General features: G+C 36.6%; 1 protein-coding gene across 1 annotated transcript in view; it reads left to right on the top strand.

Annotated features, from left to right (window-relative positions):
* The window catches only part of LOC126419102 (uncharacterized), a 152,099-nt gene that overhangs the window by 51,202 nt on the left and 83,727 nt on the right, over positions 1 to 17,170 (top strand). The window contains exons 4-5 of the mRNA XM_050086199.1: positions 3,408 to 3,686; positions 16,452 to 16,655. Of these exons, the coding sequence (XP_049942156.1) occupies positions 3,408 to 3,686; positions 16,452 to 16,655 (483 nt within the window). The remainder of the gene's footprint in view (positions 1 to 3,407; positions 3,687 to 16,451; positions 16,656 to 17,170) is intronic.

Below are 17,170 nucleotides of genomic sequence, written 5' to 3'. Positions count from 1 at the left end.
AGTTTCTCGAATGCCTGGAATCCTTACCCAGTCTGTTACCCCCAGAAACCATACTTGTAACCATTGATGCCACTCCCATATACACAAATATTCCACATGTCCAGTGCCTCGCTGCGATGGAGCACTTCCTTTCATGCTGATCACCTGCCACCCTACCTAAAACCTCTTTCCTCATTACCTTAGCCAGCTTCATCCTGACCCACAACTTCTTCACTTTTGAAGGCCAGACATACCAACAATTAAAGGGAACAGCCATGGGTACCAGGATGGCCTCCTCATGCACCAACCTATTCATGGGTTGGTTAGAGGAAGCCTTCTTGGTTACCCAGGCCTGCAAACCCAAAGTTTGATACACATTTATTGATGACATCTTCATGATCTGGACACACAGTGAAGAAGAACTCCAGAATTTCCTCTCCAACCTCAACTGCTTTGGTTCCATCAGATTCACCTGGTCCTACTCTAAATCTCATGCCACTTTCCTTGATGTTGACCTCCATCTGTCCAATGGCCAGCTTCACATGTCCGTCCACCTCAAACCCACCAATAAGCAACAGTACCTCCATTATGACAGCTGCCACCCATTCCACATCAAACGGTCCCTTCCCTACAGTCTAGGTCTTCGTGGCAAACGAATCTGCTCCAATCTGGAATCCCTGAACCATTACACCAACAACCTGAAAACAGCTTTCGCATCCCGCAACTACCCTCCTGACCTGGTACAGAAGCAAATAACCAGAGCCACTTCCTCATCCCTTCAAACCCAGAACCTCCCACAGAAGAACCCCAAAAGTGCCCAACTTGTGACAGGATACTTTCTGGGACTGGATCAGACTCTGAATGTGGCTCTCCAGCAGGGATACAATTTCCTCAAATCCTGTCCTGAATTGAGATCCATCCTTCATGAAATCTTCCCCACTCCACCAAGAGTGCCTTTCCGCCATCCACCTAACCTTCCTAACCTCTTAGTTCATCCCTATGAAATCCCCAAACCACCTTCCCTACTCTCTGGCTCCTACCCTTGCAACCGCCCCTGGTGTAAAACCTGTCCCATGCACCCTCCCACCACCACCTACTCCAGTCCTGTAACCCGGAAGGTGTACATGATCAAAGGCAGAGCCACGTGTGAAAGCACCCACGTGCCAGTTGGTAACTGACCTGCCTACACTGTGAAGCTTTCTATGTGGGACTGACCAGCAACAAACTGTCCATTTGCATGAATGGGCATAGGCAGACAGTGTTTGTTGGTAATGAGGATTACCCTGTGGCTAAACGTGCCTTGGTGCACGGCCAGCACATCTTGGCACAGTGTTACACTGTCCGGGTTATCTGGACACTTCCCACTAACACCAACCTGTCAGAACTCCGGAGATGGAACTTACCCTTCAATATATCCTCTCTTCTCGTTATCCGCCAGACCTCAACCTCCGCTAATTTCAAGTTGCTCATACCTCACCTGTCTTTCAACAACATCTTTGCCTATTTACTTCTGCCTCAACTGACATCTCTGCCCAAACTCTTTGCCTTTACAAATGTCTGCTTGTGTCTGTGTCTGTGCGGATGGATAGGTGTGTATGTGCGAGTGTATACCTGTCCTTTTTTCCCCCTGAGGTATGTCTTTCCACTCCCAGGATTGGAATGACTCCTTACCCTCTCCCTTAAAACCCACATCCTTTCGTCTTTCCCTCTCCCTCCCTCTTTCCTGATGAAGCAACTGTTTGTTGCGAAAGCTTGAATTTTGTGTGTATGTTTGTGTTTGTTTGTGTGTCTATCGACCTGCCAGCGCTATTGTTTGGTAAGTCTCAAAATCTTTGTTTTTAGATATATTAATATCAAATCAGTAATAGTCTGTCACTTAAGGCTAAGATGTCACATGTGCATCATCATATGTGTATCAGTGCTGGTCCACAGATCTACTCAAATCTGTCTGTTTACATATTTGTGCATGTAATAAATCACTACAAATCTCATGCATCCACATGGCTCATTTTCAGTCTACTGGTGGTTCATGATCTGTCAATCTATGAGAGAAATTCCTGCATAAGTGGATACACTACTGGAAAAGATATTTTTTCAAAAAATAATCATTACTTCTTTCCTGTTTGCCACAGGTTTATTTGTTCTTATTTTTTTTATGAATGTGTTCTTAGTGTTTCCCAAACATGTGTGACATCTACATACTGTATTTCAATAAATTTAACGATGAACTCTTTAGAGCTCTGAGATCTAGCAGCCGTTTTAGAATTCAGTGTATATGTTTAGCTGAGAAACACAAAACTGTATAAACAGGTTATTCAAAACACATTTTTTGTGCCACATGTGCAATGGTTTCCAGTCCTTGCACTATGATTTATCTGCATAGATGTGATCTCCATCCATAGATTTAACCAATTTTGCTCAATCTACAACTGTAACATCTGGCTTTGCATACATCCCAAATCTGTGCAAATTTCTGCTTGACCCACTATGATCTGCCTGCACAGACATTTGCAGCAGACAGATTCCATTCTCCATGGAGTCTATCTGAGTGTTGAACATCTGTGGACAGAGTTAGTTTCCTCCACACCATGCTCTTTCCTGAGAACTTGGTCAGTAGATCATGAACAAATAGTGCACTACTAGCATTTATCAAATGTTGAAGAACTAGGGCAAAATTGTTATGTGATGGTAACCTGTGAAACATCTACAATCCATTCAGTCATGTCTAGTTGCCTGGAAAGTTCAATAGGTGGCAGCAAATGTTTAGAAGTCATTGTGATTGGCAAGACCCAAGTCTTTTTGAATGTGATATTGATGCCCACAGCTGTAGCTGAGGTTCTGCAGCCAATAACATATGCAATGTACCATCGGTCACACAAGGAGATTGTCTACTATAGTTGTGAAGGACACAAGAACACCAGAACTTGGACATATTATAGCAGATATTTGTTCTATTGTTAGTTAAGTAGTATCGCTTGATGACTGTGTCAGGTTCATTGTTCAACAACATTAATTGACTACTTTGTTGACCTCTCACTATTTCTATGAACAAAATACCTTCCTGACTCTTCTGTGATTTCATAAACCAATCCATTTAAACATACACAGATAAAGAAATCCAGCAGACTTAGGTCAGATTCTGGTAGCTGTTGAGACACAGCAATGTTAACACAATGTTGTATTCTTGGATGATGTTTAAGAACACAGGAACATAGCCTCAGTTTATATCTAGGCATCTCCTTAATAACAAATATTTTTGTCATTCTGAAATACCTCAGGCATTTGAAGTGCAGTGAGATGTGAAAGAACAGTTTCTGATTTTTTTCCGCATACTGTTAAATAAGAGCTTCAGATAATGTATTTTACAATTTTTGGTAATATTCAGCAATTTACTTCTCAAGAACATTACAGTAAGATTCAACCAACAGGAGGAGCGACTGAATTCACATGTGGTGGCACGATACCCTAAGGATGTCCACTTTGTAGAGGGAGAGGAACTACCAAATGGAAAGCTGACTGGTGCTTTGGCAGATATGGCTTCAGGGCTGGCCCAGCTGGGACTCAATTTGCGGATTGTACGAACACTTCCCACCCCTGAGATCTTGTATCTGCAGCCCATACATGAATTCAGTCACGTGGGCATAGCTGTGGCTCGAGCACCACTTGCACCACTCCATGTGGCCATTATGCGAAGCTTTGACTTAAAGGTCAGTGAGCCATGACATTTACTTTGTTATCAGTTCTCTAGTGAATACAAGCACAATAATGTTTGAAACTATAAGTTTACTGACATGTCTGTCTGGTTCCTCGGAAGTCTTATCCTTCTTTGTCCACTTCTTCTTTGTACGAAAAATTTTTGATTTTTGTTTGGTATTTTCAGTGAGCTTTGAATAGCTTTATACAGCATCAGACAGTATATTTTTGCATTAAGATATTTTATTTTTGCCATCTACATTGCTGATGGTCAGCTTTTATATAGTAAACTCACATGGGTAATAATAGAGAACAGTAAATTGACATAGGCCATGATGAATCTACATTACAAGAACAAAAAGTCATACTCTATAAATATCCAATTGGTAAGTCACATCATCTTTGTTTTTAAATATCCAATTAAATCTTTATAAAAGAGTTAATCAAAGTATACTAATGATAATAATTATGTACATTTGACTGCACTCTACTGTAGCTCACCACTGATTAATGTAGTAATTGTACCCTTTGAATGCTGTTTGGAAAATGACTAACATAGTGCCTGTACATAATGGAAGCACATCCAGAACTCACTGCATGAATGAACGTCAAACTGTGAGCAACTGTGGCCTTGTACACTATTTTATTGTGGACCACACAGTCAGTGTCAGACATGCATTTCTTAATGTCAGTTATGTTTTGGGGTTTATGATTTATTTGTCAATAATCAGGAGGTTGATTGAAGATATTGGCCACTGAGTGATCATGTTGCCACATGCTTACCACATGAAGGATGATATGGAATGGAGACAGTGGAAGAAAATATTGGACAATAGGCTGTAGGAGAAAAGAGACTATTAGAGGCGGTTTTGTCAGTGACATGCATAAGCAGAAACATTTCAGGAAGAAGAAAAAGAAGAAGTATTTCGAAAAGCCCACCAAGAATCTTCAAAAAATTCATTAACTGGCATATTATTTTAAAAATTATTCATTTTTAGAATCTGAAAATCTTAGCTGCTAAAGTATGATACTGGATTTATGACAGGATGACAGTTCAATATTCAGACATTCTCAAACACAATAATTTTGAATAGTGACAATTTTTGAAAACTAAACTTTCAGGAATTTCAAGGCCTTTGCTAGAAAGAAGAAGTTGAGGTCTTTCAATTAAGATAAGCCAATCATAAAACAAACAACTAATCGTGGGTGGGTAGGTGGGGGGTTGGGGGGTTGGGGGGGGGGGGGGGGGGGGGAGGGTGGCTAAATTTTCAAATATATCTGGTACCTAAACCTTAAATGTCGAAAAATTTTTTAAATAAAATATTTCTATATGAACTCTTTATACTGTTTATAAATTACTAAGGTTTCTGTCACAGTTGCATATAAGTATACAGTACCAACATAGTTTTGGAATTACATAAATTCATCTTTGTACTGTTGTTATAAATAGCCTGTAAAGTATACATAAAATGAGAAACATTTGAAATTTACGGATTGAACTGGAATTAAAAAGTTCACCTATGCACAGTTCACATATGCATGATATCCATATTAGGTTGTAGGACCATAGAAACTTGCATAACTGGGGCAGAGGTAGATGCCACTTATGAGAAAAGACAAACAGCTGTAAGATATAAAGAGCTCAGATGGAAAGCCAGTACTAAGCAGAGAAGGGGAGCTGGAAGGTGGAAGGAGTATCTAAATGATCAATATCAGGTCTGTTTAAAAAATTCTGGAACACTCTTCATTTCGCACCAATGGTGTGTTGAAGCAAAATGTGACATTCCTCAAACACCTGTGCTTCATGTGTAACTGCCAGAAGTTTCATTGTTGTAAGTCTATTAGTTCTTGTTCAGTGCTGCATTTATTAGAACATTGTATTGCACAGATTGTGAATTTCAAGATGGCAGAGTTAGAGGAACAATGCATCTGCATTAAATTTTGCATGAAACTCAAGAAAACCTTTACAGAGACACCAAATGATGCAGGAAACCTACAGTGATGAGCACTTAAGCCATAATTGGTTTATGAAAGGTTCATGTGGTTTAAAGATGGCCAGACGGAAGTTAAAGACGAGTCTTGTTCAGGACACTCTTCAATGTCTACTGATGGACTTCATATCAGGAACATCAATGAAACAGTGCATGCCAGTTGAAGACTGACTCTCCAAGAGACTGCAGAAGAATGTAACATTTCAGTTGGATCATATCATGAAATCCTGACACAGTGTCTTGGATTGTATTGTATTGCTGCCAAGTTTGTACCATGGCTCATGAGTCAAGACCAGAAAGGTCTTCGTCTCACAGTCTGTGAAGAATTTCTGGATCATGTAAATGAGAACAAGATGTTCCTTAAGAGAATCACATCTAGTGATGAGATGTGGGTCTATGGTTATGATGTTGACACAAAGTTTCAGTCTTCGCAATAGGTTGGTGAAATTTCTCAAAGAACAAGAAAAACTTGTCAGGTCAGATTAAATATTAAAGCCATACTGATAGTTTTCTTTGATTTTGAAGGATTATTTCATAATGAATCTGTGCTACAGGAACAAACTGTTAATCAATAGTACTATCAAGATGTGTTGTGATGTCTGCAAGAAAATGAGAGAGGGAAATGATCTGAAATTAGGTGAGACAATTCATGGCTCTTGCCTAATGATAATGCACCCACACATTCATCTCTATTGGTGCATGACTACTGCACAAAGAAGGGACTCACTGTGTCACCTCATTCTCAATATTTGGCCCCTGTGGACTTTTTTTATTTCCAAAGTTGAAAGACCTGTTGAAAGTATGAAGATTTGCAATGACAGATGAGATAAAAGAAAATTCAAAGATGGTGCTTCATATGATCTAGAAAAAGGCATACCAAGACTGGTTCTGGGAGTAGAAGCAGCATTGTGAGCAATGTATCAATTGTGAGAGAGTATTTTGAAGGAGACCATGCATAATAAGTAAAATGTAACTGTAGAAAAGTTTTGTGGACAAAGTTCCAGAATTTTTTTAACAAAACTCATATTAGGGAAACAAACCTGAGGATAATATTAGAGAAGCAGAAGTAGGTGAAGTTGAGATGGGAGATTTGATATCACAACAAAAGTTTGACAGAGAACTGAAAGACCGAAGTGGAAACTATGCCCCTGGAGTAGATGACAAGATGTCAGAATTATTGAGATCCTTGGGAGAGGTAGACTGACAAAACTATTCCACCTGATGTAACGAAGGAAAATGTTGTAGGACTTCAAGAAGAATATAGTGATTCCAGTTGTGAAGAAGACAAGTGCTGACAGACGTGAATACTGCCAAACCATCAATTTAGTAAGTCATGTTTACAGAATAATGATATGAATTATTTGCAGAAGAAAGCAAAAACTTGTAAAAGTTGACCTTGGGAACAATCATTTTTGGTTTTGGAAAAATGTAGGAACACATGAGGCAGTACTGCCTCTACACCTTACCTTAGCTCATAGGCTGAAGAAAGGGAAACTATGATTTATAGGAATCATAAATTTAAAGACAGATTTGTACAATATTGATTGGGCTATCCTTTTTCAAATTTTGAAGACAGCGGGGATAAAATACAGGGAGCAAAATATTTTTCAAACTTTTACAGAAACCAGACTGAAATTACAAGGGTCAAAAGACACAAAAGGGAAACAGTAACTGACCATGCAGTAATGGAAACCAAGGAGAAATTTGGAAAGGGAATTCAGGTAGAAGAAATAAAAAAGTTTGATTTTTGCCAGTAACATTGTAATTCTGTCATATATGGGAAAGGACTTTGAAGAGCAGTTTAATGGAATGGTAGTTTTAAAAAAGAAAAAAACTTTTATCAGATTAACACCACTAAAAATAAAACTTGGAAAATGGAATATAGTTGAAATAAATTAGCTGAAGTTGAGGGAATTAGCTCAGGAAATGTAATGCTAGATATACCAGATGGCTTTTTCTGTTTGGGTAGCAAAGTAACTGATGAAAGCTGAAGTAGAGAGGATATAACATGCAGACTGACAATAGCAAGAAAAGCATATCTGGAAGTGAGAAATTTGTTTATATCTAACATAAATTTAAATGTTAGGAAGTCTTTTCTGAAGGTATTTTTCTGAACTTTAGCATCATGCAGATGTGAAACAAGGGTGATAAGCAGTTGAAACAAGAATAGACATGAAGCTTTTGAAATGTGGTGGTATAGAAGAATGCTGAAGATTAGATGGGTGGATCAAATAACTAATGAGGAGTTGCTAGGTTATATCTCGCAGAAGTTATTCAAAGGTGAAACGGTTTGTACAGGATGGAGTAGCAAGGAGAGCTGCATCAAATCAATCTCTGGATTGAAAATGACAACAACAAGACATCTATTAAGTACATAAGGAACTGTAATACAGAAGGTGTATCTATTCCACAATTGTATGTTTGAAAGTGCTTTGGTTTCAATACAGACAACACATAACAGGCTATGGCTGTCAACAAAACATGCATTTTTGGACTTTATATATATTGCAGTGCACTGAAGGTTTTGTAGACAAGGTACAGAATTTATGTTAGAGATAACTGCTGATGATACAATAAAAAATTCTGTACTAGATTATACTATATAAACATATACTCCAGCTACATCCCTCTACCTATTGCTGAGGACTGAACAAGAGGGCACAGTTGTTAAGGGAATGGACACACATTTGGGAAGACTAGGTTTCATTTCCCTGTTTGATGACTTAAAGTGTGAGTGCTGGTGTGGGTTATACTGATTTATTGCCCCAAACCACATTTTCCTTCTTTATGAGGTGACTTACTTGGGGTTTGCAGCCACTCTTCTTCACTGGATAGTCAGTTGCCAGAAAATCTTTTGACTTCTTCTCCGCCAAATAATGCTAGGTACAGGAACTTCTAAATCACTTTCTGCTTATAAAATGAGTAGGCATACAAACTTTCCTTTTTGTCAGTTAACGATGTATTTGGCTTTCATGCACAACATAATTCTCACTTTCAACATGCATATGTAACATTCTGTAAGTACCTTGTACTGTCACACTTTAGAAACAAAATGAGTTACAGTTAAAAGAAAGTTGGCTTGATACTATGACTTCCTTAAAATGAATGGGAAAATATGTCTTGCCTCTACCAAGGCTGACTCAAGAATCTGCAAGAGTTCTATTTCAACTGTTCTTGTTTCACATAACAATAGTCAATAACACAGTAAGCACAGAACTGTATATAGATTCCATGGTTCTTCCTTACACACTCACTAACACATCTAGGGATTGTCCGACAGGTACTTGTCGGTGCCGTTCGACTGCCGCGTCTACTTTCTTCCCACGACTGATTTTAAACCTGCGCACACAAACATGTGACATGCAGTAAGTAGGATTCTACCATTCCACACTTATATCTAGAATATCATGCGTTCAAGTTGGTAGAAGGCTGAGTGGTTCTAATATTTATGCAGAAATTCTCGCATCACTACATATCCTCCCCTCAGATTGAACACGCGATATTTTATACATATATTATTCAAATAATATCACTCTTCATAACATTTCATATCTTAAAGTATACATTTCTTACTTATATTTATTAGATACATATCTATCCTTTGAGTAACAATTTTCTGTCCTCTCTTACACAATCTTTCGCTTATTTTTCTCTACTCTTCTCTTACTTTACTTTCTTGTTAAGACATGAGCATTTATTCATTGTTTTAGTCAGCTTTACTAATATTTAAGGATTTTGAGGACTCTTGTTCTTTTCTTAATTTCCTTTTTCAATCAAAAACTTCAGCTGTTTATGACACATGAGTAATCTATTTTGTATTCTTATCTTTTTGTACTACCTTTTCCTAGTATGTACTATTTTCATTAGTTGTAGCTTGGAGGAACTCTGGGTGAAATGAGTGTCCTTTTGACACTCATTTACTTTTACAAAACATAATAATGCCACTTGTTCATAGAATTTACACTTTCCAGAAAAATTCCTATAAAGTTTGTGACTTTTTCACAGTACAGTCCCCTTCTCTAAGGATCAGCACCTATTCCTTGCTTTTGGGTTGACCTTATGAGAGCACTTCCTCTTTCCATAATTAAGTATCTTCTGGCAAAGCTATAAATCTATTTTAAAGTTTGCATTCATTCTTTAATATACCATTCACTCCATAGAGTCCTCCTCTACTTATTAACTTATGTACTTTCAATAGATATTATGTCTATATATACGATTGACATCCCCCTATCCTTCAGTTCATCAGAGTTTTTATTGCACTGACATTGCTCATGCCTTTTTCTTATTTATCCATTACTCATTACTATTTTATAGTTGTTCGTTATGTATGGGCACCTATCCTTGTTGATGTAGAACCATCATAACACCCCATATATGTGTGCATAATCCTCTACAACACCTAGCAGTTCTCACATTGTGACAGGTTTTGTCTTATATAATTTAATGTTTGCATAGAAGTTGTGTAGAAGCTGATCTGTGTTTGTTTGTCTGATTCTTTGGGCTCCTTATCTAAAGGTAAGATGTAGGTTAGTAGTAACAATGGAAATAAGGAAGGACTTCAGCAATATAAGTTTATGAATATGGAAAGAGGGAAATGATAGACAGGTCCTCAAGATGAGAAGTAAGAAAGGAAAAAATAGATGTGGGATATGGTATAACTGAAGAAGAGGAGAAAGAAGATAGCCCAAAAGACAGGAAACCCTTCCCACCTCCCTTCCTCAGGATCCCTATCTCTCAGGTACTTGAGTGAGACGCTGGAAAAGGTTTGGTTTTAAATTGTCTCCTACAGAACAGACTTGTCTCATCTTAACCCTTTGAGGTCCCCAAAGAAAATCCTAGCAATCCTATGGAAATGCAAATGAAGAAGAATCAGGCACACTTGTTTTTGAGGGTTGTTTGATGTGTGTTTTGTGTTAGTCATGATATATCTCTTCTTGTAAATCAAGCTTTCAGCTGCAGTACCCACCCCATTCAAAATTTGTGCAAACCCTCCCATCAATATCACATCTCATAAAAGGTATAAAATACTCTAAACAAAATAGAAAATCTTTATGGTATAACAATTGTTCTATTAGTCACATCATACTAGATTCTACACAAATATAACTCTGTTTAGTTTATTTTTCATAGGCATCACTTTTTTCTGTGATTCTCTTAAGTTGTTCTCTATTTCATAGTCATATCCAGTTTTTTAAGCAATAAGATTACAGAATAGTTCTAGATTTTAAAGGAATTCGGTGCAGGAAACTATTTGGAAAAAACACCAAAAACAACTTGGGATCCAATGGTCATTAATGCGCTCATTAACTTGGAATGTTAACGTCCCTGTGGGGTAGATGACTCCACCTGGGTCCCCTCCCTAAGTATTATTATATTTTGGATCCCATAGATCTGATTTTCTTGAGCACTGGTAAACCAGTATCTCTCTTTAAATTTCTTTTGAAAGTCTTCCCAAGAAGAAAAATTCTCAGTATTTACTGTACCCCATTCTGAGGCTTTCCCTAGAAGGTACCCCACAGCAAATTCAATTTTCTTAGAATCTTCACAATTTTTTGGTAATGCTTGTTTAAACCTTTTTAAGAAATGGGTCAGATGTACACCTCCATCTGGCTTAAACTTAGGGATTTGTCTAGATAACCCTGAATTAGCTCCCCATTGCAAATCATTCACCACTTCACTAGTTAATACCAAATTAGGTGAAGTTACACTTACCTCTACTATGTCTTGAATCTGCATAAATTCTTTCCTCAGGTCTTCTATACCCTTCCTGGTATCAGTGAGTTCAGAAGAAGGAATAGGCAATAATATGATCCCAGATGTTATTCTCTCGGTAACTTTTTGAACTATAATTTCACCAAATTGCTCCTCCAAACTAATTACATTTATAATATGAGAGTTGGCTATTTTCTCTTTGAAACTCCATCCTACATTATCTACTCATGTACTCACACCTGTAATGGCATTAACTCATTATGATTATCTACCCTCTCTTTCAAAGTATCCACTACTTGTCTTACAGCATTGTATTTAATATTGTACACATTTTCAAAAGATCCTAACTTGTAAATAAGTTCTGATTCTACATTATTACATTTGTTCTCAATGTCAAGTTCTAACCTTTTTGATAAATATTTAAAATTGTCATTATGTTTCTGACTTATGTCGGTAAACATATGATTTACGTGACTACTCAAAGAGTTTGTCAACTCATTCTTTAGATATACTTTTAAATTCTGTACTTTATGACTTATAGCATTGAATCCAGTTATCAAAGCACCCATGCCTTTGCATAGATTACTAAATTCTTTACTTTCAATGTCTACTTTGGCATTTGAAGTTCCACTCTGGGTATGTAATTGACTTAGATTCACACTTTGAGCATTTAATTGCAAACTCTGTGCTTTGATTAAATTTATCAACTCAGCCCAGTCAAGTACTTCTTTGCCAACTTTCATGGCCATAGCCAGTTGCTGAGTTTCCCCAACTTGTTGTAAATTTTCCATACTTTTAAATGCTTTAGCTCTTGTAATCATATAAATCTAACTTTAAATATGATAATTGCACAAATAAAAGTTCACTCAAGGGATTTTGTAGCACTTTGTACTAAAGTGATGAAGTTTTGTTTCATGCTCACCCGTAGAATTCTCGTTGCAAAGGTGAGTGGATGTGGAGGCAGGTCAGCACCGGTGAACAGCAGCTGGTGCAGGCGCCATCAGATGTATGTTGGTTTCCATGCCTGCACCCTCACAGTGTGTGTGAGAGCTGTATACTCCCTGCACAGGATCTTCTTGGCTGAAGTGTTTTATGCATACTTCTTCTTACACAAATACGATGAAATCTTCTTTGATGTCTTGTTGTCATAAAATTTTCATCTCTTCATCATTTTTCATTCAAATTTTGATCCATTGGATACTTGAACATATTCCAATGTCTCAGAATAAATCCTTTGTCTTTTTATGCCTGATTGCTATGGCAACACACAAGAGCTTCTTTTCTCATTTTTGACAGATAGTTCCTATTTTTTCAGTCCTTTCACACAGGTTGCCATGTTCTAACATTCTCAAAACTTAATGCGTGAAAGTAGACATACAAACTTTACATTTCTTAAATCAACAATGTATTTGACTTTCATGCACAATATAATTCTCACTTTCGACATACATATGTAACTTTCTGTAAGTACTATTAGAAACAAAATGAGTTACAGTTAAAAGAAAGTTGGCTTGACTACCATTACTTTCTTAAAATGAATCAGAAAATACATCTTGCCTCTACCAAGGCTGAGTCAAGATCCTACAAGAGTACTTTTTCAACTGTTCTTGTTTTATAACAATAGCCAATGACACAATACACATGGAGCTGCATATAGTTTCCATGGTTCTTCCTTACACAATCACAAACATATCTATGGATTGTCTGACAGGTTCTTGTCAGTGTTGCTAGACCACTGCATCTCCTTTTTTACTGCAGCTGATTTTAAACCTGCACACACAAACATGTGACAGATGCTTGGTTACATTACCCAGTACCCACAATCTCTTGCAAGCATATCTTTCAGCTCCCTCATTAGAGAGAGTTCTCATGACAACTTCCAGTGGATAGGTAATTTCCTGTCTAGCATTCACATCAAATGCTGAAACATTCTTTTGTGTACTAAATATGTTTTTCAATACCTTCTTCACATCACATAAGAAACATTAATGAACAAAGTGAAAAGCAATGAAAAAAACGAACTAATAAGGTAATGCACACAGATATGCCCAGATTCTATTCCTAATCTTTGAAGTGCAAGTTATGAATATTGTTCTATTTCAGAACTGTAAAAAGCTCTACTCATTTGGTCTCATGACGTTTATATATTTAGTCTAATACACAAATCTGTTACAGAACATAATTATTTAGCATATCATAGATTTTAACTCAATCAATACATAAGATACAACTTCAAAAATCACATCAACTCAAATACTTAATTCCAGAAAACAAAACACAGTTCAGTAGTCTTATGAATCTACAGAAAGATTTAAACTCAGTCAACGGATAAAATAAAATCCTAGAAACTATGTCAGTTTATGTACTAAATTAATGACAATGGAAAAAAATGATGTCTATCAACACCTTAGATTCCTCTTTGGTTTCACCAACACAAGATCTCCTACTTCAAACTTAGAAAATCTACCTTCATCGTCATGTATCTGTTTTCCCTATCCCCCTGTTTTTTCACCATTTCCCTCAGTCAATTTCTGGTTTGTGGTTAGTGCCTACACCATTATATTTAAACATATTATTCAAAAACTTTTGATCAAAACATAAACGAGAAGTCCAATGTTCTTTCTGTTCAACTTCAGATATCTATGCTGCATTATTAATACCTTGTTATTGTCTAAATGTACATGTAAATTGGTTGTCCTGTACTAGTTGTGTTTCCTTGCCCCAAAACTGGGAACCTTCATTGAGGCAGACCACTGTTTCCTGAATAGTTGCCTTTGTGAATCTTCCTCCTATTATATTGCCCATGGTTATCTCCATTATTCCTATTTTGGTAATGTTTAAAATTTCTGTCTCTGTTACCATTTTGAACATGACAGAAGTTATCAACATACCTGTTTCTGTAATTATTACCATTTTGATCTCTATAATTTCAGTTATTATGGTACATGCTTTTTTCTACTGCCCTGTCTAGCCTGTTAACATATCATAAAAATTGTTCAAGGTCCATGTACTAAACCTTTCTGGTCATCTCCTTTTTAGTGCATCAGTCAAAGTCATTTCATCAAGTGGTTTGTTAACTTCTTAAATTGACACTTACAAAACTCTTTCAGAGTACTGGTTTTCACAGTTTCTTTGCTGACTACACTTTCATTTGGTTCAAACATGTCCTGGCTGGGTGCTACAGCTTTCACTTCATCACTACTACCCTCATCTCTATTCATTTTCCTGGCAATCACATCAGTCAAAAAAAAAAAAGAAAAAAAAAAGAAGTCCTCCTTTAATTGATCCGGTCTGTCATTGTTGATGATATCTTGTCACTGTGGATATGACTTTGTTGGGTAGGTCTTGGTCTTCTTTCTTTGAGTGACTGGAGTTTCAAATAAACTGCAACTGACACAAATCACTGTCCTTTCTTCTTCTGCAACAGACAAGACTTCATTATCAGTCAAGTGATTGCAAATGATGCCTGTAATTGTAATCTTACTCTCACACACATCACCAATATATTTTTCAGTCTCTTCAAAAAGATTAATAGCTTTGTTTCAAAAGATTTGAAAGGAGTAAGATGTACAAAATACTTATTTTACTTCCAGGAGTGTTAGTTCTGCAAGTTTCACAGGAGAGCTTCTGTGAAGTTTGGAAGGTAGGAGATGAGGTACTGGTTGAAGTAAAGCTGTCAGGATGGGGCATGAGCCGTGCTTGGGTAGCTCAGATGGTAGAGCACTTGTCCGCAAAAGGCAAAGGTCCCAAGTTCAAGTCTTGGTCCGGCACACATTTTTGACCTGCCAGGAAGTTTCAATTTTTTTACTTATCATCATTTTCTCATTGTTGGCTGCAGTTCTCGCATCTAGGGGTACTTCCTTGAGGGTGAAATTTCGACTTTATGGGTTCCAGTTGATGTGATAACTGATGAAGTAATTTATGTTTCTGTGATTGTTTATTTTATCCCATTTGTCTATATCACACTGACTTTATAATCTCTATATCCATAGAAACAATAATTACATTGCTATTGCCAAAATTAAAAACACATCCAATTCCATCAGAGGCATGCCCACTACTCTCTACTCATGCTGTGATGCTGTGGTCCTGACAACATTCCAAAGAGTTTACAAAACAAATGAGTTTACAAACTTTACTGGCAAAAGAAGACTCTTCACCAAGTTAAACCATTATTTTATAAATAAATCCAGGAATAAAGGTTGTGCAATTAATAATATGAATTTTAAGTATGTCAGATAGTTCATAATTTCAAATGTTTCCAAAAGAAGAGTGATTTTAGCCGTACAAACAGAGGTAGTAAATATTGATTGTAACAAATTACTTTCTTTTTATACATTTTAGCCTGAAATACAACAGACTGTATGCAAAATCATATGAAATTCTTTCAGTGAAACAGCCGAGATAATGTTCACTTATATAAGGTTTTAAAATATCCCTGTATTGGCTAGTTCTATAAAGAAAGATAATGTTAGAGTAATGTGTCCCATTACAAGATTCTCTCAAGGTCTGTTGTAGAAATGAAATGTTCTTGGGGATCTCCTCAGGACTATCACTAGTGGCAACTCATCCAGATGGATCCATAATATTGGTGCTTGAGACTAGAATTTTAGACAACATTATAGAAATAGGTAGACACAGATGATTGTATATGGTAGTAAAAGCATTCTGCAATATATGGAACTCATCAGAGAAGTAAGAATGCATAATAGATAACATTCAGAAATGACTTGTGCTAATGTTCTTTCCACAGAGCCTGAGTGACATGGTTAACAAGAATGAGTAAAAAGCTGAAATTTATACATTTTTTAATTTGCACATCAGTTAAATAGATTCACACAAATTAATGATTTTACACCATTAAAAATGTAAGTGGATTACAGTTAATCATAATTTATAGTTACTACATTTTACTGGAGTAACGTTGAATGACTGCTTCAACTTATTATTGTATACTGACTCTTTCTGTATCCACAAAGGCTACATTTCTTGGTGGGATAAATGAATTATAATGAGTGAACAAATAAAATGAATCAATGTATTCATTTTGCTAATAAATACAATTTATTTCAGGTATGGTTCTCTGTTGCTGGCTGCTATATCTTATCTGCAGTTGTCTGGTCACTACTAACAACCAGAATCCATTATGAAAGTGTTCTACAAGAGATACAGAAATTTATACTTATTGGCTGTGGAAATTCAGCACAATCTTCATCACAGAAATTCTTTGCCTCAGCATGCGCTATTTTTTCTCTCATTATTGTTACCATCTTTCAGGTGAGACTTCAGAAAATTAGGAACACATTTCAGTTATGTTTTTGTTTGCATGGCAATAGGAATTAATAATATAGTTATATTTAGGTGATGCCAATTCAGTGATGAAATTTCTTCTAAGTAAAAACAAAATGAAAAAAATTGAGAGAAGTTAAAAAATAGATGATGTTCAAGATGCAATTTCTGACATTAAACTTTACCAGATATTTGTTAGACGTACTTACTTCTTCAACTACTGCTGCACAGACTTGGCAAACTGGACAGGGGAAAATCCAAAGAGTTCAAGGTATACTATAGAAATTACAAAAGCACACAAAGGAGAGTTATCAAATGGGCTAAGAAAGCTCATAATGATAAAGCAATCAGGTGCTCATCCAACAAATGCAAGACCATCTGGGGTATAGTAAATGAACAGACTATCAGAAATTTAAGGATAGAGGATAAAATCACACTAAATATAGAAGGACAAAAGACTGAAAATGAACATAAAATTGCCAGTAAATTTAACAGCTACTTTT

Source organism: Schistocerca serialis, chromosome 9 (assembly GCF_023864345.2).
Source record: "Schistocerca serialis cubense isolate TAMUIC-IGC-003099 chromosome 9, iqSchSeri2.2, whole genome shotgun sequence".
NCBI classification, from domain to species: domain Eukaryota; kingdom Metazoa; phylum Arthropoda; class Insecta; order Orthoptera; family Acrididae; genus Schistocerca; species Schistocerca serialis.
The sequence above is the reverse complement of the archived record's forward strand: the minus strand, read 5'-3'. Positions and strand labels throughout refer to the sequence as shown.